This window comes from Mauremys mutica, chromosome 3, assembly GCF_020497125.1.
Source record: "Mauremys mutica isolate MM-2020 ecotype Southern chromosome 3, ASM2049712v1, whole genome shotgun sequence".
Lineage (NCBI taxonomy): Eukaryota > Metazoa > Chordata > Testudines > Geoemydidae > Mauremys > Mauremys mutica.
Window position 1 is genome coordinate 87,886,517 of NC_059074.1, and position 22,040 is coordinate 87,908,556.

A 22,040-nucleotide genomic window follows, 5' to 3' on the forward strand; every position below is an offset into this window, starting at 1 on the left:
GACAAAAGTTTTTTTTCTTTCTAAAAACTCTCCTGCTAAAAGGAAAGGGAACAAGGGATGTTGCTAACATGAAAGTGTGACGCTCTTAACCCCCATGTTCATCCTTGTAAAATGATCGTGTGGTATTCAACGCAAAGTTTGTCACGTTGGGTGTCTTCAGAAGGCTCATGATGTATTGAGCATTGTTATTCTAGTGATGTTATAGGTTATAATTTCATATATATAGTTATGATGCTGAAAATGTATCCTCATGCTTAAAGCAAAGTCAGACAAAAACTCTCCAGAAGCCGAGGGGCAGTTCACACCTCATCAGGGCGTGGATGGGACAAACCCAGTCCAGCTTCACAAAACAAAGGGCACTGGCCTAGGCAGCAACAAAACAATCTGTTAGACTCTCAAGGGAGTATCCCCCATATTTTGGTCAGTTTGGAACTGTGATGTGGTATGCTCACCTGACTCTGAAGGAGTGGAGGGGCGACAAAGCAAAGAGGGAAGAAAGGACATGAAAAAAAGGGAAAGACATTTGCCATGCTCTCTCTCTCTCTCTTCCACCTATATCTACAGAAACCACCTCCACCAAGCAACTGAAGCACTTATTAAAGGGGAGAGCCTGGCTGAAGAGCAACCACCCAGCCTATGGTGAGACACATCTACGTTTGTAAGGGCATTGAAAGTGTTAAGATCAGCTTAGAATGCGTTTCGCTTTTATTTCATTTGACCAAATCTGACTCATGTTTTGATTTATAATCTATTAACTATAAAGATAGATTTTAAGTAATTTGTTTATTCTACCTGAAGCAGTATACCTGAAGCATAACTGGACACTGCAAGACGGAGGTTCCTAGGGCTGTGTCTGGGACCGGAGATATTGGCTAGTGTCATTTGGTTGCACAATCCAAGGAGCAGCTTACATGCCAGAGGCTGTGTGAACAGCCCAGGAGTGGGGGTTCTCACAGCAGAGCCGGGTAAGGCTGGTTCCCAGAGTCAAGGATTGTAGTGACCTAGCAGATCACCGGCCCAGATAACACCAGAGGGGAACGTCACAGAAAGCCTTACTTAAATGTTTTACATTTCAAATGCTTTAACTTTTTCCTTTTTTTCTGTATTTTTAATAAAAGGTTAAAATTATGTTTAATGGTGTATTTGCCATGATACTACGCAGGCTGAGTCTCTGTATACCAAACCCTGAACCTTGCTTAACACTGTTTAATGTTGGACAGTAACAGGGTCATATGGGTTATGTTAACATCCTTGACTCTTTGGGCCCATATATTCCATCTACACTCATCTTCCCTTTCCCCTACTTTTTTCTTTTTCTCTCTCTTACTGAGATCTGTTCCAGCCCCTCCTCTCCCTTTCCTTTTCATAGTCAATCTGTTTTGTTCACTCTGTCAACTTCAGACATTTTCTTTCAATCACCTCCATAAGCATGGATTTTACAACAGAAAGCTTCCCTCTCATGCTGCATGTGCTAAAGGAATTTTCCAAGAACACACTGCCAGTAAATGTAGAGAATTACTTTAGTTCAAACGATACAGTTCCTGTGAATTCCTAATCTTATAGTTTGTCTCCCTTTCCCCACATCCTCAAATATGAAGTGTTTATGCTTCCAAGTTCATTTAACTTAATACAACTGGAAACCTGTTTAAACCTACTAATAAAGTTTCAAATAATCTAATATTTCTCAATCCTTGGGGACATGACTTTTTATAATATTGTGGAATAATGTAAAATAGTGAGGTCTGAGAAGCTATATACTGAAGCTTCCCATGAATAGGCACAAAGCAAAGTTTCCTTTCATTATGGTTATAATGAACAAGATTACTTTGCTCAGTCACACGAGATGATGATTGGAGCCCTGGTTATTGCTGGGGCTGGAATGCAGGGCTCATGTCCTGGGTGCATGTGAAGGATTCAGCAGAGTGGGAGGTTTGGATATTGACAGACGTTCTTCTCTTTGCATTCTCCTTAATTTTTTTAAACACTCTTTTACTTGTGTTCTCACAGATTACGGCAGGGGTCTCAAACATGCGGCCTGCGGAGTTATTTGCTGCAGCCCACCAAGCTCCCCGCCCACCTGGAGTTATTTCCTGCGGTCGCTGAGCTCCCTTCACCCGCCACCCCCCCACCACGCTGCATCCCCGCTCCTCTGCCTACCTTCAGGTGCTTCCTGCCGCCAAACAGCTGTTTGGAGGTGCTTAGCGCTTTCCAGGAGGGAGGGGGGAAGAAGTGGGGAACCGCACGGTCAAGGTAGGAGGCAGAGAAGAGCAGGGCAGGGGTGGGGAATTGGGGAAGGGGTTGGAATAGGGACAAGGAGGAAGCGGAGTTGGGTTGGGAACTTTGGGGAAGGGGTTGGAATGGGAACGGGGAAAGAGGTGGAAAAAGGCGGGGCCTCGTGGAAGGGGTGTAGTGGGGGCGGGGGCTTTTGTATCTTTACATGAAAAGGTATTAGTGATGCGGCCCTCGGGCCAATGTACTAGTCCTCTTGTGGCCCTCGTGGTGATTTGAGTTTGAAATCTCTGGATTACGGCTTTCCCTTTCCATCTCAACTTGATGTGCTTGGCAGATTGTCTCTTTCTTCAACTCAGAGGGCCCCAATCAAGTACCTAGAGGTTAACTTTCCTAAGAGATGTTGTTTACATTTTAAATAAAAGGACAGAGTCAACTTAAAAATATATCTATATACTTCCATCTGAAAATTCTGTACTTAAGTGTTGTTACAAGTAACCCCAAAGGCTACTGGTAATTGAAAGGTAATTTTTCTTTTTTTCCAGTCTGTTTATTTGTATGTTGGACAGCACTCTGCGTAATCACTTTCGCTGTTTTGTTAATGGTCACTTCCATCACTCCTGTACTGTTGTAGGGGATTAACTGTGTGATCTTCTCCGAGAGTGCCCACCAATAACAGCAGCAGCAAAGCTAGAACCAAAGAGGCAGCAGGCAGGTGTGCAGAGAGAAAGAGAATTCAAGGGGGGGGGGGGTCTTGATTATGTGTACTGGTGTTGCCCTCATGCTCCCACAAAAGATCTTTATTTTAAAAAGGATAATGGAAGAAGAACCTTGTATTTTTTTTTAAATCTCAGAAAATATGCTCTAGTAGGAAAACTGTATTTTTTAAAATATGGTCAACTTCAAACTGAGAAAGTCACTTTACAGGAAAAGGTAGGTGTCCCTGTTGGCTTAGTACCTCTAAATTAAGACTTGCTTAAACTTTTATTTTCCTTGCTTGTATGTGCTTTAGTATGGATTTCTTGTTTAAACCCTAAATGGGGACAGATTTTTTTTTTAAATTCACATTGTGCTGGTTCAATGTATGCTATGAAAATTCAAGCCACCTTGATTATTGTGCATTTCATAGTAACCTTTAAACGTTTTAACACCAAGTTTTCTGACATCTTTAGATCACAAGGATAAACTTACTTCAGCAGCTCTAGGATAGCAAGCACAATATCATTGACGTAACAGAAACCAGATGCCTCTGACTTCTTAGCATGATGGAGTCCTCCAGCCCAATTAACAGCCATGTCAGTCTGTTGTCTATTTAATTTTACTGCCCCAGCTAAAATCATGAAGAAAAAAAAGTTAAATGTCTTTGAAAGTACTGGAAAGAAACCTGATAACATTTCTTGTAACAAGATTACCTCTTTATGCCACTTTTTTCAAGTCCATTTTGGACTTGCAGTTTTTAAAAACTTTATATTACTATCATATTTGGTATTAAACCATCTGGCAGATTTGATGCTTCACACAAAGCCACATACCACACATATTACTATGATCAAGTGCTCAAAAGCTTCAGAGGGGTAGCTGTGTTAGTCTGGATCTGTAAAAGCAGCAAAGAATCCTGTGGCACCTTACAGACTAACAGACGTTTTGCAGCATGAGCTTTCGTGGGTGAATACCCACTTCGTCGGATGCAAGTGCTCAAAAGCTTGTTTCTCTCATCAACAGACTATGATCCAATAAAAAGATATTACCTCACCCACCTGGTCTCTCTACTATCCTGGGACCGACATGGCTACAACAACGCTGCTTACGACTAATAAAGCATTGTACTGATTGGTTTTAATTGCTACTGCCATATTAATATATTAAAAAACAAAATTAAGAAAAACCACAAAGCCCAGGTAAACACCATATACCTACCAACAGAGCCTCCTGTTGACAGCTGGCAGAACTCAAACAGTCCATCAAACACAGGACAATCTTCTCCAACATTAACTGTGTAAGAAAAATGTTGTTAGTTTTCAAGTGCATAGTCCTAATATGTGCAGAGGTATTACAAACATATTACTCAAAAACACTCAAATATAACCAGTAGTATGGTTATTGTTCAAGTTCAGTTGACATTTTCACTGCATTCCATGTTTTTAGCAGTTTAGTGATTCAACTGTTCAACTGTACATTATACATTATGTACACTGACATTTTCAGCATATAGATGTACTTTTTAGGGACCAGAATTGCTTGTAGATGAATGAACCTGAATTGTTGCTTAAGGTATTTAAAATTTTACACACAAGTCAGATGGCGTAATCTCTTTTACTTCTAGGAAGAGCTTTGACTAAATGTGTGTGTAACAACAGTTTTGCAATCCCATGTAATATACCCTCTTTGTAGAGAATCATAAATGACACCTTCAAGTATTGTAGTTTATTTATTGAACAATTTCATATGCACTTTTGTGACATGCCTATTATTTCCCTCAAATTAATTCTTAACTTTAGTCAACTTCCCTCCAGTTAATAAAGGCCAATTCTAATATTCAGCTCAGTCTTCTTTTCACCCAATAGTTTTTACTTCTCCCACTCATTTCTGTAATGCTTCTTCAAAGTCAGGGAAAGTAACATTTCTCTAATCCAGTGGTTCTCAAACCCATTTTTTTTTTTCCCCGCAGACCACTTGAAAATTGCTCAGGGGCTCGGCAGACCACTTAATGAGCTTTCCAAACGTTGTTTGTATTGTTAGCTAACTACTGTAAAGCGCTTTGGATAAAAGCACTATATCTAAAAAAGACCCTTAATAATAAACGGGTTTTGGTTCTACAAATAAAAGCACACAACTCATATTTTAATATCACTAGTCTTACCTTTCTAATGCGAAGGATGTTCCCTCTCTCCCCCACCACGGCAGCGCCCAGGCTGGGAAAGAGGAGGGTCTCTTCCTCTCTCCCCTACCGCAGCAACCACAAAGCTGAGGCTGGGAAAGAGGGCTGTCTCTCCCCTGCAGCCACAGCCCTGGAGCTAGGGAAAGTTGCCTCTTTCTCTGGCCACCGAAGCCTTGCACGTCCCAAATTTTCCCCATCCCCTCTTCTCACCTCAATGCCCCCTCCCACCTACCCCTTATTTCCCCCAAGCCACCACCTCACCTTACATGTGTGTCTTCTCCAGGGTCCAGGCACCTAATTAGTGGAGCCACACCTGCGTGGCTCCACTAATTAGGTGGGCAGCCCTTCCTTCTCTTGTGTGCAGCCGCCCAGGCACGCACCTTAGGGTAGGTCTATACTCACTGTCCGGGTTGATGCGGTGAGTTCGACTTCTCGGAGTTCGAACTATGACGTCTAATCAAGACGCGATAGTTCGAACTCCCCGCGCGCTCCGGTCGACTCCGGAACTCCACCACCGCAAACGGCGGTGGCGGAGTCGACCTTGGAGCCGCGGAGTTCGACCCCGCCGCGTCTGGACAGGTAAGTCAGTCGAACTAGGGTACTTCGAGTTCAGCTACGCTATTCGCGTAGCTGAACTTGCGTACCCTAGTTCGACACACCCCCCCTTAGTGTAGACCAGGCCTTAGAGGGAACTATTCGCAGATCACCTGAATGGAGCTCTTGGACGACCACAGTTTGAGAACCTCTGCTCTATTCATAAAGCTCTTATCTTAGAAGATGTTTTAATTTTTACAAGCAACTAAGAACCAACAATCGTTAGGAGTGAAATCTGCCAGAGTACAATGGACCTACACATAGCATTTACCTCACACTTAAGTTCTCAGAATGGTGTTTAGGCCTTCCTCAGGCTTTGTATTGGGGAGAATTTGACTCCATACTAATAACTGTATACTTGAAGAGCATTTGATGTTCTGAGTAGTCTTGAGACAAAAGCTAGAAGCTCTTTATAGATTGACGTAAAGGAGAAACAATGCCATGAACTCATTGTTAAATATTTAGACAACCAATGCATGTTCACTTTATATATAATGGAGTACTTAACAATCCAGTACATAAATAAATAATGTAGACTTAGTCCAATTTGGAGACTTACATCTCTGCATCTGCTTGCTATATTCAGACATATTGTCTGGCCTTATTGATCGAAGAAATTTGATGTATTCATCACTGTGGTACTTGGTCATTTCTTCAGCCGTAGCTTTATGGGGTCGCTGTAAACAAGAAAGTACAAGAAATTAATTTTACCCTAACAAAAAACAATGTTGCAACAAATCTCAGTTTTAACAAATCAGATTAAATCAGACACAAAATTCATGCAACCAATCTGATCTACCTTAAAGGGGTTATAAACAGACACTGGAAAAACTCTGTATTCTAAGCAACTTGGGTAGAGAGTAAAAGTGGCTACAACTCCTTTAATAAAATTAACATGCAAAATATTTTTAGTGCGGCCTCCATTATATTTTGCCAATTGTTGTGCTGACGTAATTAATGATGGCAGAAATATTATATATTACCTTGAAACAAAAACATAAAAAAAACAAAACTACCCACTCTACTCGCACGGGCCTATCACAGCTTTTCTGCCACAAATGGGTAGAAAGCTGTGGCTCCTGTGTAAGTTGAAAGGTTCTGCTTCATTTTAAGTTACCAAAGACTGGGAGAAAAGAACGAAGATTAATTAATGTTTCCCAAATAGAAGAGGAAAATATCAGCTTCTAGAAATAATTCCTCATGTGTAACAGGGGGAAAAAGAAGGTTAAAAATTGCTGTATCTTTTAAAAGTAGTTTCAACATTTTCAGTGTCCAGACTGCTGCTTATACTCACATAAATTTCCATTTTTCTGTACAAGCCATAATTTAGCAACAAGTTGTGAGTCATACGGATCCTATGAGGTTTCATGGGATGGCCCTGCCCATAATAATAGTTTCCAATATCACCTATAAATGATAAACAATTATATTTAATTAATATTATGAGATATAACTTTTCACAGCATTCCCATCCCCCATATTTATTTGTTAATTTCTCCTAGTTGCAGACCTGCATACAAAGATAGACATAAAAGGGTTCATTTTTAAAATTTCTCCAACCAGGTTTGGGAGGGGTCACTGTGTATGAGATGTGTCAGAATCTTCAATTATCTTGTCAAAACTATTGTTTAACACAGAGGTTTTACAGCATGACACGCAGAAGAGCTGGGCAGCCACATGATGTTACTGGGTCCACCGGAAAAGATGGATATGGAGCTTTATCAGGGGAACTGTTCCATAAAAGGGTCTGCCTCCTCCCAGAAGCAGCCACTCCCAAAGCAACTACCAAGGAAACCCACCAGAGGCAGCTGCGACCTGAGACACCCACTACGACTCCAGATAGGCTTCTATGGTGGCAACTATCTAGTAGCTACTGGTGCTGTCAAAAGAGACTACCACCAATACTGCCAAGGCCAGCAGCCAGAGGAATCCTCACAGAACCAGCCACAGGAGGCAGTCAAAGGCAACCAGGTAGATAAAAATCAGATGGTGGGGGGGGGGGGTATTTTTTTAATTCTGTTTAAATTATTGTAAGTTTTTCTTTTAAAAAATAAGCCTGCTTAAATTTAAATCTGAATTTAATATAAAATATGTTAAGGCTTTATCATATAATCTCTTAAAACATCTAAATAAAAAAATCAATATACTGAATCCACAAGCCTATCAAAAACTTTTGAGTTAAAGGCTGCTTTTATATATAAAGAAAGAATCAGGGGAAACTAACTTTTAAGCTCAAGCTTTATAAATATGGCATAATAGGCCATGTACTGTATTAAGGGCTTGTTTTGTTTAATAACAAAATTTCTATGTTATTTTATCCATTTAATTGAATTCCAGTTACCATCCTAATGCAGCTTGGCACAAATTATGAGCAAAAAGTTAATTATTTCATAAACAACCAATAAATCATTTACCATTTTCTAACGTACTAAAATGTACAATTCATATGAATCTGAAAATATTAAAGATATATAATTGCTAAAATAAATGTATATTGCTGTAGTGTACTCTCCTGGGTAGCAAAAAGATGTACCAAATCTAGTGTAAAGGCTCTATTTAGCTGAAAATGAACATGTTTTAATGGTCATGCCAATCAATAAGAACATACATTTGTTTAGACAATAGTGAAATACAAATGGAAAAGTTGATTAAAATCAATTACTTTCATCTAGGATTTCTACTTGGTGATTTAAATCAATCCACCCCACAAAGAACTAGAGTGACCAGATGACAAGAACGAAATATCAGGACACATGGGGGGATGGGGGGGCAGAGCCGAAGCAACAAATAAAAATGCCCCAAGCCAACATATCGGGACAAAGGGACAAAAGGTGTCCCAACCATACATCCGTCAGGATGCGGGACAAACAACTGAATATCAGGACAGTCCCAATTTTATCGGGACATCTGGTCACCCTACAAAGAACCAAGGGAACTACTTCGGAAGCAGAGGGAGAAAGGAAGCCAGAACCAGGAACCCTCAAGTGAAAGAGGTGTGTGGGGAAAGAAGGTGGCAACAGCTGTGGACTGAAACAGAATGGGAAGAAACTAACAGGCCCAAATGGAGGAATAAGATAATGGGAGACAGGAAACTTTGAAGAGGACTAACAAGTGGACTCCACTGGTGATTTAAGTCTTCCTATTATGTTGTGATCAATTACTGTAACTCAGCTAAGCCAAACAGGCAAGATCATTTTACATGAACTTGTTGCTTGAATTAGAAAGAGATACACAGTCAGTTACTGTCTGAAACAGGAAGTGAGTTGGATCTAAAAGGCACCTTTTAAATTGCCAGATGACTTGCAGTTCCTGAGAATTCAAAATTTAAGCTTTATTAAAGTTGTTTTCTTTTCTTTGTAACCTTACTATCATAAGGTAATAAACCCGATAGTTCTGCGTAATGAATTTTCTGTATCACCTATTTTTGTTTCATGTTTCTATAATATTTTTGCCTTGTCCATTGTGTAAAATGAATGTTATGCCTATAACCTTGGATTCCATTTTATTTTTGAGGCTTTTGATTCTCAGTGACAGAAGATAGAGCAAATGTTACAAATGTCAGAAACTAGTTTTGATTTAATTTATTCAGTTCTAATGTCTAGAGAGCTCCTTTGTCAAATATTTAAGACAACCTTAAGTGAATAGCTTTGGGGTGCCAATTAGAAGTTTCAGAGTGCATCCTAAAAATCATTCCTGAAAAGACATGAGATAGAGGTATTTAAGAAAAAAAAGTCCGTCACAAACTGCCCATTAGGATGCATATTTTACATATGATTTGTTTCATTCAGAAACATTCCCCTGCACATTGCTCATTTTTTCAGAAGCTTATTTCTTTAAAAAAGTAAAATTAATCTTTTTATTCTCTCTAATTAACGTGTCATTTCACCTTCAGAATCAAGCTTCTTTTGGACTTCTCAGTTGCATGAACTTTCACCTTAATATAAGCACGTGAGCAGCTCACTGACTGGGTGGATTACCCTTTGTGTTACCACACACAAAGGGTAATCCTTTATTTCAATATACAGAGCAGATCAGCTTTCGACAATACAGAAGCTCCCCGAGTTACGCAAGCGCTCCATTCCAGAACACCTTGCGTAAGTCGAATTTTGCGTAAATCGGGAACGTATCGCCGACAATTACACACACAAAAAAAAGCACCTTATGTAACTTACGGAACTTTTTCCATAAATCCAGATTTCCGTAAGTGGGGTTTGCATAACCCGGGGAGCATCTGTATAAGCATACTACCGCTACTCAGGTAACTAGGGCATTACATAAAATTAATAGGGTTTTTACTCAAGTTTAATGGATAAAGAAAAGTTAGATAATTTCTTTAGTTCTTAAGGATCTAGATAGATAATTCTCTTATATGAAGGTCACCACCTTAGTTCTTACTGCATATCAGACTAACATTGAACAGAAGTTAAGATCAATAATTTTCCCACTTTCACATTTCACAGGCCACTTAGTAAGAAAGAACACCATGGACCCGTCTCCCCTCTCAAAACTTTCTGTACTGTGGACCATCGACTCCCTCAACCGTTTTGAGAGCACTGACTAATGAAAACTCAAATTTAATGGTTATAGTAGGCACTCTATTATGTATATTTTTAATTCTCATATTTTGGTATTTAGCACAAAAAAGGTATGCTACTTTATTATCAGCGACAAGAAACCTATTTGATGGTCTACAGGCATTTTTTTTGGTGGGAATAGGTGACGACTGGGTGGAAAACTATTTACACTTAACCTGAAAGAGAGCTGGCTTGTCTCTTGTGCAGCTGTTGCCAGTTGTGAACCTTAGAAAGTAGCCAGTGGGAGCAACTGCAAAAGCAATAACAATCCATAGTGGAGAACGGCTTGCTTCCAATGGCACCAGATTTTTTTAAGTAATTGACAATTTGCGCACCTGCAGACTAGAGACCATGGCAGGGCATAGAGAAAATTCTAATCTTGAACATAACTGCATTATAAACCATATATTGCTTACCAGATGACAGCCAAGACTTTGAACTTTTACCAAAGAGAAGAGCCACTGCAACTATGGAGTGCCAAAATAACAAGCTCAGACTATTCCACTGAGGAGGAGGCAGACACATTCTGTGCCAGGTCAGTCCTCCAATGGCTCTCAGCCAGCCCCCAGGTAAAGAACACCCCCATAGTGGATAGGTGACAAACTCAGATATTATTGTGGCTAGGTCCGTATTGGAGACAGGAATCATTTTCAGGAAATTGTACCAAACTGGCATTGCTGTCTTGGTGTCCATGAGCGAAGATGAACAGAGTAAAAACCTCAAATTAAACTTGAGCAGACACAAGCATTTTAATGAGCCAAATTTATCTACCCTGAAAAAAGTGCATCATCTCTGTTTTATTCTGATATAGCTTGACCCAGGTTGTTTTTGCTCAAGTCCTAATATTTTAATATAAAAAGACCCAACCCAACACCCTGAAATTAACAGAAAGACTCACCGACTTCTGCTGGAGTTGGATCAACCTGTAAGGGTACATCTACACTACTGTGAAAGACTGGCAGAATGGCCATAGCTAGCCTGGGTCAGCTGACTTGGTCTCACAGGCTTTGACTACAGGGCTATAAAACTGCAGCGTAGATATTCAGGCTTAGGCTGAAGCCCGGGGTCTGAGATCTTGAAAGAGGGAAGGGTCCCAGAGCCCACGCTCCAGCCTGAGTCTAACAGCTACACAGCAATTTTATGGTCCCATGAGCCTGAATCAGTTGACCCCAGCTCTGAGACTCGATGCTACAGGTTTTTGATTGCAATGTTGGCATACATTAAGTGAACAGGAATCCACTCTGTTTGGGCGTGATGAAGAGGGCACTATAACCTTGTCTACACTTGCAGTGGTGTGTAGGATACACATATTTAAACATAGAATCATAGACTTTAAGGTCAGAAGGGACCATTATGATCATCTAGTCTGATGACCTGCACAATGCAGGCCACAGAATCTCACCCACCCACTCCTGTATCAAACCTGTGTCTGAGCCATTGAAGTCCTCAAATCATGGTTTAAAGACTTCAAGGTGCAGAGAACCTTCCAGCAAGTGACCTGTGCCGCACGCTGCGGAGGAAGGTGAAAACCCCCCAGGCCTTCTGCCAATCTGCCCTGGAGGAAAATTCCTTCCCAACCCCAAATATGGTGATCAGCTAAACCCTGAGCAGAAAGGCTCCAGCAGCTTGGAGGCCGCGGGGAAAGACTCTGGCAGCTCAATGTCGTCTTTCACTACAATAAGGAAAGGCTCTGGCAGGGGGAGGCAGAGGAACACTACACTGCTAAAAATAGCAGTGTAGACATGGGAGACACTATCTGTACATGTAGAGTCGTGTAGGATATATACCCTAGGGTTGAGGCATGGAGAGCACAGTACTTGCTTAAGTCTCACTGTCTAAACTGATATTTATACATGAACTAACTGGGCGTACAGTGTCTGTACTCTACATGCCACAGAATGTGTTGATGTACATACAGACAAGTACGCAAGTATTGGGATGGCTAGGTGAACTGCCTAAGTGTGTTACTACCATATTGATGACATAACCATGTACCAGAGAATTATGCTAGCAAGAGCCCCAAGGGAAAATAAACAGTTGCACATCACAACCCTATAGGTTGTCTAAGACTGAATACAATCACCTTAAAGCAAACCATTACACTTATACTAGGTCCTACAACTAAACAGCCCATTATAATCAGTGTCAAAGTCTACTAACAACAATGCAATATTTTAATAAAAAAATTCCACTCGTAAGAGATCAACCACCACTGCAATCATATCCAGGCCTTGATTGGGTTATAAGATACTTTAGACAGTAACACGTTGCTGGAGTTGGCTAACACACCTTACCAAACATTACCATATTTGGTAATCAGGCAAGCATCCTCCAGAGCAATATATGCTGCTGAAAGTATAGGTGAAAGACCCAAGCAGGTAAGCATTTAGTTTTATGAAACTACTGCTGAACCACTAAATCATAAGGCTTTGGGCCAGAAATACAGTCTGGCACTTAAGGAGCCAAATTATTGCACAATAAAGCCTTCGAATAGTATATTTTCTCCAGGTGTTAAAAAATGCATTTTGGAATGTTATTTATGCTTAATAAAAAGAGTTTACATTTCCTACTAATCTTCTAACTTAAAAACAACATTTTGGAGATTAGTAACTAGGGCAGTGTTTGAAATAGAGACCGTATTACTGATTTCTTTCCCCCTCAAAGGTTAATGGATAAAGAGACAAACAGAATTAAAAGCAGCATTCCAGATCATTGAGTAAAATTAAGTATTTCTACTCAGTCCACCTAATTTATTTTTTAAAGCCTCTGTAACAGAAAGAACTTTTAAATATATATTTCAGTGTTCAAGTCCTTCTGAGAAGGATGTGTTTAAGAAACCTGGGATATTTCAGAAATGCACAACAACATGGCAAGCAGAAACACCTTTTCGATCACACATCACCCTTCATGAAACTTAGTCAAGATAAGCATATGTTTTCATTTAAAAAACTTGTCCTGGTATCCTCCATAGATGTATTCATCACATCTATGAACCTTTACTTCAATTTGCAAGGAAGTCCTCCTTTCCAGAAAAATATTTATAATAAATTTTACAAAGTCATTTTAAGCACCTATATGTGAAATATAAGCAGTTTGCACGTTTGGCTAATAGGAATATAATGGCATTTTCCTTTTAGAGGTAAAAGAACAGCATTAGAAACTGTAAGGGGACAAATACCTCAGGCCTTATCTACATTTACGGTAGCATCTAGAGCAGTGGTTCTCAAGGCCAGTCCGCCGCTTGTTCAGGAAAAGCCCCTGGCAGGCCAGGCCGGTTTGTTTAGCTGCCATGTCCGCAGGTTCGGCCGATCGCGGCTCCCACTGGCCGTGGTTCGCAGCTCCAGGCCAATGGGGGTTGTGGGAAGCAGCAGGGTCGAGGGATGTGCTGGCCGCCCTTCCCGCAGCCCCCACTGGCCTGGAGCGGCAAAACACGGCCAGTGGGAGCCATGATCGGCCGAATCTGCGGACACGGCAGGTAAACAAACCAGCCCGGCCCGCCAGGGGCTTTCCCTGAACAAGCGGTGGACCGGCTTCGACAATTACTGATCTAGAGTACAGGCATTACATGTGTAGCTCCATGCCTGCAGTAAGTCAGCTGCATTTACACATTTCAAGTTACAAACGTGGCTACCTGTGGCAGCAAAAGATTGTAGAAATGTGGGTGGCAGTGTGGAAAGGCTCCAGAGCAGCGAGGAACTGCTTGGCAGGGGCAGGCAGCAGGACACTATGCTGCTGAAAATAGCAGTGTAGAAATGGGAGCCACTACTTAGGTGTGTAGAGAGAGTGTAAGGTATTTACCTTAGCGTTTAGGTGTGCAGGGCATTTTACTCATCTAAGCCATGCTGCACCATCTTCATTGCTATTTATACCCATCATAGCTGGGCATAAAAGTGTCTGTACTCAACACGCTGCTGTAAATGTACACATAACTTGATGACTACCCTAAGACCACATATTCTATCACAACTACTCTGGTGACTTCTGCACATCTGATTTTTGCCAGTGTAGGTGAGTCTCTGGTAAGCTGGAAAAAACTATAGAGGGGAAGGAAAGAGTAAGAAAATCAAGAGGAGAAAAAATGTAAGTGAAAAAAATTACAGAGACAGTAAAATAAGAGAGAATAGACAAAAAATAAGATAGCAATTTCTGAGAGAAGGCATAAGGGACTCAAGGGGGAAATCTACCAGTTTGTCACAAAAGCGTTTCAGCAAAGAAAGATACAGAGCAATTGCTTCCAAGTTTGGCCAATATCAATTATATGGTTGTCAGTCACAAATAACTGCACTAACAGTGCGACACTGTCATGCACAAGAGTTCTTCCAAGCATAAATTGCGACAAACCAAATAGAAATTAAAAAATAAGGTTTGTTTTCTGCCCCTGCATTGTCCTCATGTTATGCTATAAAAATGGAATACCAATGGAGACTAGATGTCCTAGCAACTTTTTTTTTCGCTTCTCCCAGTTTGTCTCACAGCATTAACTGAAATTAAAATATTTCAAACTTACAAAATTACTATGCCACATTCTGAACTCTGAAGTACTTACTTTAAACTGCATATTATACTTGCCTACTACAATGCTCTCTTTGGAGTAGATATGATCCTGAATTTAAAAGAACAGTTAGCAAGAACTAACAGGTATGCACAGGTTTTGGGGGGCTTTTCCAGATTAACTCTTTCACGGTAAGTGCTAAATACCCATAGCTCCCCATTGAATTCAATGGGATCTACTACCGTTAACTATAAAAAAAAAAAAAAGCTTGCATATTCAGTAGCTACAAGCAAGCTTACAAAGCAGCCAAGTCTGTAGAAGCACTTCAATAGGCTGCATCTTTAGTAAGCATTTTTATAGCAGTAGCGTAAAGTTTCTCAAGTCAGTTCAGTAACAAGTACAATTAAGAAGTCAGTCTTACACTAGTAGGATCAGAGCCAAAGAGAGTATACCACATTTTGTAAATTAAGCTACATATAAAAAAAGTTATGTATGCACAAGAGACATAAGGCAATACATGTCTGCTCAACTGAAATAAAAATGTGGCCACTACATTACCATAACATACTTCCAAAACATTACACTTGAAGTAACTGTGCAATTATTTCGACTCTGTTTTTTCCAAGTGATAATTTACTCCCACATATTCAATTCCATATGAAAATTCTATGGTTTCTACTAAAGTCATTACAAATGTATCTAGAAAGCAGTGGATAAATTCATGGTGCAATATTTGGAAAGGTAGTCAGCCAATCCTGGGATCTGCACATTCACTTCAGTCTTTTCTATTGGTTGTGCGTCCAAAGATTTTTCTTAGCATGTCTTAAACTTGCCAGCATAGTCACAACTACAATCGAAGACCAACCTAGTACCACTATAGGAACACAGCACGAAGGCTGATGTATGGGTTTCCAGACTATTAGGCACAGGACTTGGAAACATGTATGAAATAGTTTTCAGTTTTAGAATACTTTACATATGCATATAACATGCTGAACTGTGGCTGATTTACTTTACAAATGTTCTTGTATTTAAACAGCATTTGAGCACAGTAGTGCCCTGCCCATAATTCAAATGGGTTTAGTCTTGCCTACATGGAACATATTCCAGCCTAGATCTCTACAATATCAGTGCAGAAGGGACCTTTTAAACATCCATATTAAATTACGCAAGAAAGATAATCTAAAAATACTTGTAATATGTTTGCCTATGATACATCAATGACCTGGAAGAAAACAAAATCATCTCTGATAAAGTTTGAAGCTGACAAAAGAATTGGGGGACTGGTAAATAGTAAAGAGGACAGGTCACTGACACAGAGTGATCGGATTGCTTGGTAAACTGGGAGGCAAGTCAACAATGTATGTTTTAATATGGCTAAATGTAAATCTAAACCTAAGTATGGGATATAATCCTTGTTCCTGAGTGTGTACAAGATGGGGGACTCTATTCTGGGAAGCAGACACTCAAAATTTTTTGGGAATAATCAGCTGAATGTGCGCTCCCAGTGCAATGCTGTGGCCAAAAAGGCTAACACAAGTAGGATTAGAGAGGTTATTTTACTCTTGTATGTGGCACTGGTGCGACAGCTGCTGGAGTACTGCAACCAGTTCTGGTATCTACATTTCAGGAAGGATGTTAATAAATTGGAAAGGGTTCAGAGAAGAACCAAAGAATCATAGGATTAGAAAACATATCATACCTACAGTAAGAGACTCAATGAGCTCAATTTATTTAGGTTAACAAAGAGAGGGTTAAAGAGTGACTTCATCGTTGTCTATAGGTACCTACATGGGGAACAAATATGCTAAAGGGCTCTTCAATCTAGCAAAGATATAACAAGATCCAATGGCTGGAAGTTGAAGCTAGACAAATTAAAAAAGAAAATAAGATGTGAATTTTTAACAGTAAGGGTAATTAACTACTGGAGCAGTTTACCAAGGGTCACAGGAAATTCTTCATCTCTGGCAATTTTAAATCAAGACTGGATGTTTTTCTAAACTATGCTCTAGGAATTATTTTGGGGAAGTTCTAGGACCTGGATTATGCAGGTCAGACTGCATGATCACCATGGTCCCCTCTTACCTTGGATTCTATGAATCTACTCATCAGCTGCAACTGTGCTAGTTACAGTATTGTTAGAAACTGTACAGTATGGTTCTACAAAACTGTGCTTAACCACTTTAATAGTTCATTGTATCTAAGCACTGTTCTAGTCAACCTGAACAAGGACCTAAGAGACACTTGTAAAACAACAAAATACCATTTTAATATACTATATTGTCTACATCACACACTATGCCCAGGCTTCGATTCAGGTTTGAGCCCTCCACCTCCCTTCCCTCCACACACAAATCAGTCTGACTCAGGTCAGCAAGCACTCAGGACCATGCTGGAGTGAGTCAGAGCCCAAGTCTCACCGTATTTGCACTGTGGATGCAGCTGAACCCACAGAACCAAGTCTGAAGGTCTGCATGGGGCAGCATGGACACGTTAGCATGGCTGTGAGATCCAGGTCCAGCAACTGTCAGGCCAAGTTTACAATACAACGTATATGCTTAAACACAGGCTTGGGAACATTGAACAAGAACAGGTCCCATAGACCTGAGTTTACAATGCAGTGTGCACATACCCTTAAAGCCAATTCTGAAGGCTGGCAATAGAATGAATTTACTCTAAAAATAGCATCAGTTCAAGTAAAATAATGGTCCCTTCACTGCAGTTAGCCTACAATTTGAAAGTCAAACTAGGGTTCTTTCTAGCTCAACACATCACCACCAGCAATAAAAATTCTGCAACATGGACTTAGTTAACAACTCTGTTACAAGCGTAAGCTGGAGTAAAATCAAGCTAGTTCTCCCATTGCTGAGTTTTGCCATACTAATGAGACTTAAAGGTACCAAGACTGTCAATAAGACAGGCAGATGATAATTTCAATTCATACAGTAAGCAGATTTTCAAAGTGAAATGCTGATCTGAAATAGTAACTTTTCTCTGCCAATAGCCATACTAAAATTATTACAAAGCAGGGAAGGTACTAGATTACATCTTAAAACACACTACATTGAATTGCAGTGCCTTTTTTATACCCTAATTTTTAGTGTACACTTCTTGACTTCTACATATTTTCAGAGAAACAAAGTGAAAATTAGAAGCAAAACTTAAATGAAGGAGCCATGTTTCTATACAAAAGTCTTTGACACAACAAACTGCAAAGAAATCTTTAATGAACTCCAGTTTGATGTCGTCAGTTACGTGTAAGTTTGCATCCACCCACAGATGTACTTCCCTATCTGTTGTTGTATTTTCATATTACAACTTTTATATAATTTAAGGTTGAGAGCCCTTTTCTCATTACATACAGTAGGAGGAATATTTACAAACCTCTGTAGGTACAACACAGCATAGAAATTAGAAGAAATGCTGAATGAACTGTAAGTGAATTAGGAACTTTTCCCAGAGGTACTAGAATTAGTTTAAAAAATTTCTCTGATGAGCTTTGCTAATTTCTAAGTGTGCAGTTTTGACTTATTACATTTGGAAAGAAAGTCAAAAACAACCATTGACTTTGGCACTTTTTTTTTTTTAAACATGAAACCAACATTGAATAAAGTCTTCTGAAAGGTTCTAACCCAGATGAATACCAGGAATACTGATGATCACAGTAGACAATGGGAAAGATACTCTGACAGAGCCAGAAAAATGTTAAAAAATTAGGAGTCTGAACAGTCATGAAGGAAAATACTGAGTCTCCAACTGACCACAGGAACATCCATTTTCCTGGAAATCTGAGGTGGTGGTGATCAATTTGATCACTAGTTCATCACCCTGCCAACACAGAACTGTCCCTTAACCCAGTGCTTTTTTCTTCCCCCTCCCCTGTGTAGTTTTTCAGCTGTGTAGGGATCCAAGCAATGGTGCTTACAATTCTTATGCTACTATGAAAATGCCAGAGTATTGCACTATAATGAAACGGTACCTATATTTATCAAGTAGACTTTGTTTTTTCTGATACATTGACACAACTGTGTACCTACATTTTTTAGTTGCAAGAGAGGCAAATATAAACAAATATCAATGCAATCTTCCCTTGAGCAAGACTAACAGTGCCTACTCTTCTACCAGAGAAAAGTCAGATCCCAGTTTGAGCAAAATGCTCCTTAATAGGGGCCTCCTTTCCCCCTTATGCTGAACAAAGAAGCAGAGTGAAGGACAAAGAGAAGGGGGCGGCAACCACACAACTCTGCCTGACTTGGCAGCATGTTAGAAACCCTGACTAGGCCCCAACAAATCTGCCATTTTTCTGAATAGACAAGGTAAGTGAGGAAATCTCTTTTGTTGGACCAACTTCTACTGGTGAAAGAGAGCTTTTGAGCCACACAGAGCTCTTCTTCAGGTCTGGGATTTCTGACCAACCTGATCTACCACAACAGCAGCACCTAGGCTGGAGACACTCCTCTCCATATCTCAAATTATGACAACGTATGTAATGCAAAGCAATCTCATCACCTTTCTTCGCTACCTCAAACACCAAAATTCCCCATCCATGCCACCCATTCCTAACTGCCAAGAGTAAAACCTACCCCCTGCATCTTTATTTATGCAGAAATGTAGCCACAAGCAAATAATCTGACCAATAACTTTAGCCTAACGCTGTGAGCAGAAAATCAGCGAGCAAAGGGAACTTTCCTGCTCTGTGTAGAGTGGGGATTTTTGAGGGGTGGGAGACAGGGAGGTTTCCACCTTACGGTGTGCTGCAAATACATGAAACTCAATGCAAAGCAACCCACGTTTCAAACATGGCTTAGCTATGTATTATTGGTCAGATCAGTCACAAGACGTAGTTTGCGGAACCGATGAGCAGGGGAGCACCCCGAGCCCAGACACATTCAACAAACCGTCGTGCGCGCAATTGTGCTTTTCCCCGGCCGGGAGGCTGCCACAACACCACAAGGGGCAGCCGCTGCGGTTCAGCGCCCTCAGCCACCCGCTTCTCCGTCGTAGGAGACACGGAGGCCGCCAGCGGGAGGCTCCCCAGCCGCTACACCCGGCGGGGAGAGCGTCGCCTTGATAACGGGGGCTGCGATCGGCCCCAGCAGCCCGCAGCCGCCGTCCCTCGGCGGAGCCGCCACCCGCCGCGCCTGGAACCAGACACCCCGCGCCGGGGCGGCCTGCGCGGCGCGGGGCGGGGGGGGGGAGGCGGGAGAGCTCCCGGGGGGCTGCGATCGAGACGGGGAACCCGCGTCTCCTCCCCCCCCCCCCGGGCCCCGGCGCTCACCGTCATAGTAGTAACAGACTTTCTTCTTGCCGCCGCCCTGACTGTACGCCATGGGGCCGCCGGGAGGCCGAGCCGGGCCGGGCGGGAGGGAGCTGAGCGAGCGTGAACTCGCGACGCCGGGGGCAGCGGCAGTAGCAGCAGCAACGCACCGGCCCGACCATCAACAGCGGGGAAGGGGGACGCGCCCACTCTGCGGCCGAGCCGGGGGGAGGAGGTTGGTGCGCGTCCCCCGCGTCCCTCGCCCCGTTCGCCCGCCGCCCTCCCGCGCTGGACGCGAAGCCGCGCGGAGAGACACCCCCCCCCCCCAGGCCCGAGCGGGAGGCGATGGAAGGCGCCCCCGTTACAAAGGAAATGGGTGTGGGGCCCCACCCTCCGCGTTACACAGTGGTACAGCCCGCCTGCCCGCGCGAGGTAGCGGGCGACGTGCGCTCTCCCCCTCCCCACGATGAGGCTGGCTTCTGCTCTGGCGCATGCGCGAAGCCCTCCCCCCCCCCCGACTATCGGTCTGAATCCCGTCGCGTGTTCCAGCGGGAGGTGGGGTTCGGGAGGGGGCTCCGCAGCGCCCGCCGGCTGCGCGCGTCTGACCCTCCAGCGCCCGCTGCACGCAGAGCTCCTCGCCCAGCGCCCCAGCCACCCCTCGGGGAGCGGGGGGCCCCGCTACACGGGCTGCGGTCCAGCTCCCTGCCTTCCCCGCCCTGGCAGGCAGAGCCACCCCCTGAGAGCTGGGCTGGCAGCAGCAAAACCCAGCCACTGGGTTGGGATGGGGTGAAGCGGGGCCGCCCCCGGGATGGGTGTGCTAAGCTAAAGCCAAAGAGTTCAGCCCTAGACGGGGGGCGGGGAGCCTGTAACCTGAGCTCCACTGCCCAGGGCTGAAGCCTTCGGGCATCGCCTTTCGGCCTGGGCGGTGGGGCGTGGCCTTCAGGCCTAGGCCCTAGTAAGTCTAATGCCAGCCCTGGCAACTCCATTAAAATGGGGTCATGATCCACTTTGGGGTCCTAAGCCAGTTTGAGAACTGCTGCACTAGGGATACCCAACATTTGCTATCTCTAAAACAGCTGTACATGCACCACTGCATTTACTTCAGAGTGATGTGTTGTACAGACTGGTCAATAAGTCTGGCAAAAGGTTTACAGCTGTGCTACAGGCACTGACTTTCCAATGTGTTGGAGGGTGCTTGACCCCCCCCCCACCTCTTCCCTCCCTCTTTCCGCCCCATTCCACCCCCCAAGCACACCTTGTACTTTCTCCTCCCTCTTTTTCCCCCAGAGCCTCCTGCATGCCACGAAACAGCTGATTGCGGCAGGTGAGAGGGGAAAGCACTGATCAGCTGGGCCTGCTGGTGGGTGGAAGGCACTGTGGGGGAAGAGGCGAGCTGATAGAGGGGTTGCCAGTGAGAGCTCAACACCCACCACTTTGTTCCCCGTGAGTGCTACTGGGCTGGAGCATGCACGGATTTGGCACCTATGAGGTGTGCTCAGCTTTACTCAGATGGCCTTAGCGTATAATATCAGCCATCAATAGATTGATACATATGTAAAATGCACACAAGCAGTAAAGGATACTCTAGGGAATTAACAAAGAAAGAAAATAATCTCTGGATAGGTTTTACTTCAGTGACTGTCACAAGCAGTATCTGCAGTGTCTCTTTCCAAAATGCATGAGTGGTTCTCTTTTGAACTATACTGTTACTGTGAATTCATGAAAACACTTCCGTTTCAACATGTGAATATTTTTCATTTTCACGAATGTCACTATTTTACATGTTTTTCAGCAAGAATAATTACTCATGAGGGTGCCTTACTTATACCATGCCACATGAAATTACATGAGATGATTTTATATAAGAAAGCATTAAGCGGTTCTTTCATTCAGAGTAGTGTATTAGCTAACATTTTTCCAGGTATGATAATTGCACGTAGGCAGAGGGGTGCTTTATGCTTTTCCATTCAGAGTGCATTTAATGTTATCATAAAGGCTGTATATGATAATTGTAAT

The 22,040-nt window shown here is 42.4% G+C and overlaps 1 protein-coding gene across 1 annotated transcript in view; it reads right to left on the reverse strand.

Annotated features, from left to right (window-relative positions):
- The window catches only part of HDAC2 (histone deacetylase 2), a 46,080-nt gene extending 25,864 nt beyond the window's left edge, over positions 1-20,216 (reverse strand). Inside the window, exons 1-5 of the mRNA XM_045010649.1 lie at positions 20,046-20,216; positions 6,996-7,108; positions 6,261-6,378; positions 4,147-4,221; positions 3,421-3,559 (exon numbers count right to left, since the gene is read on the reverse strand). Coding sequence (XP_044866584.1) covers positions 3,421-3,559; positions 4,147-4,221; positions 6,261-6,378; positions 6,996-7,108; positions 20,046-20,097 — 497 coding nt within the window. The 5' untranslated portion in view covers positions 20,098-20,216. The remainder of the gene's footprint in view (positions 1-3,420; positions 3,560-4,146; positions 4,222-6,260; positions 6,379-6,995; positions 7,109-20,045) is intronic.
- Positions 20,217-22,040: the final 1,824 nt, after the last annotated feature.